The 1,364-nt window shown below is 55.6% G+C and overlaps 1 protein-coding gene across 1 annotated transcript; it reads left to right on the top strand.

The window, feature by feature from the left end:
- The first annotated feature begins 416 nt into the window (after positions 1 to 416).
- LOC147958913 (uncharacterized) lies at positions 417 to 866 on the top strand. Its single transcript, XM_087532366.1, has one exon. The coding sequence runs from the start codon at positions 417 to 419 to the stop codon at positions 864 to 866; it is 450 nt and encodes a 149-aa protein (XP_087388492.1).
- Positions 867 to 1,364: the final 498 nt, after the last annotated feature.

Here is a 1,364-nt window from a genome sequence, read left to right as displayed (position 1 = left end):
GAGGGATTAGCAACAGTAACGGAGGTGACGTGGCATCATTAGCAGAGTTTTTCTGTAGCCTAATTATCCCGGCGTCACACTTACGTTGTGTTACAGGTGATCGCCCACGTGCATGGGTCGACTGGCTCTCTTGAGCGAAGTACTGCTACAGCACCTCCTACCACTCCGCCCTGTGTGCCACGCCCTTTGAGGTGGTCTACGGTCGTCCTCCGCCACCCATCTTGCCATTCCAGCCTGAGACGGCCCGGACCGAGGCGGCGGCCAAGCTTCTTCGCGACAGGCATGAGATCCTTGCTGAGGTGCGCCAGCGTCTCCTCCAGGCCCAGCAGCTGTCCAAGAAGTACTACGACGCCCACCACCGCAAGGCGGAGTTAGCGGTGGGCGACTAGGTGTGGCTGCGCCTACTTCACCGCTCTATGAAGTCACTGGACCCACGCGCAAAGCGCAAGCTGGGTCCCCGCTATGCGGGGTCGTTTTCGGTGTTGGAGCGCATCGGCAACGTCGCCTACCGCCTTCAGCTACCTCCGGGCGCTCGCATCCTCGATGTTTTCCATGTGGGCTTGTTGAAGCCTTTCCGCGACGAGCCACCGGCGGCCACGCCGGATCTTCCTCCGACCTCCGAGGGCCGTCTACTTCCCAGTCCAGCGAAGGTTTTGAAGGCCCAACAGAGCCGGGGTGCGTGGTGCTTGTTGATTCAGTGGCAGGGACTTCCGGAGGAGGAGGAGGCCACTTGGGAGCACCTCGACGAGTTCTGCAAGCATTTTCCTGACTTTCAGCTCGAGGACGAGCTGTTTGCGCAAGCAGGGAGAGATATTATGACCGACATACACTATAGCCAGAGGAGGCCTCATGGCGCAGGCAGTTAGGGGCCCAACCCAAGTTATCTTATCGTGTTAGTGGCTTAGCCCAATTATCTTATTAGGAGGATTATATAAATTCATGTATGGACCCGTTTTGAGATTAAGCAAAAGCAATCATATTTTCTCGGCTTCCTGAAGGGAGCCGGGGACCTAACCCTAGCCGCCGCCCCCTGCACCCTCTCTCCCTCTCGCACGCGCGACGACGGCCCGAGCACCGGCGGCTTCGCCTTCCTCCACGCCAACCTTCCTTCCACCCCTGTAACCTGAGAGCTCGTCTTGGTAGGGACCCGGTTCCTATCAACAACAACTATATGTAAGTTGATTGAATTTGCAATTTGGGTAAGTCGATTTTGAGGAAGGTGGAATGATTGAAGAAGGAAGAAAGCTGGAGGTAGAAGAAAGAAGGCCGGACCTTGAATCTTTAATCTAATGGCTGAGAAAGTCGACTTACCAAACTATATTTTCAGGCGGCTTACTGAAATTTTGTTGTGAGACGCAATCTAG

This window comes from Triticum urartu, chromosome 7A, assembly GCF_056163025.1.
Source record: "Triticum urartu cultivar PI428250 chromosome 7A, HENAU_Tu73, whole genome shotgun sequence".
Lineage (NCBI taxonomy): Eukaryota > Viridiplantae > Streptophyta > Magnoliopsida > Poales > Poaceae > Triticum > Triticum urartu.
Note: the sequence above shows the minus strand (reverse complement) of the source record. Positions and strands in the feature narration are given on the sequence as shown.

Bases quoted from the DNA above. Each gene is read 5' to 3' on its own strand.
- LOC147958913 (XM_087532366.1), top strand. From the start codon at position 417: ATGAAGTCACTGGACCCACGCGCAAAGCGCAAGCTGGGTCCCCGCTAT.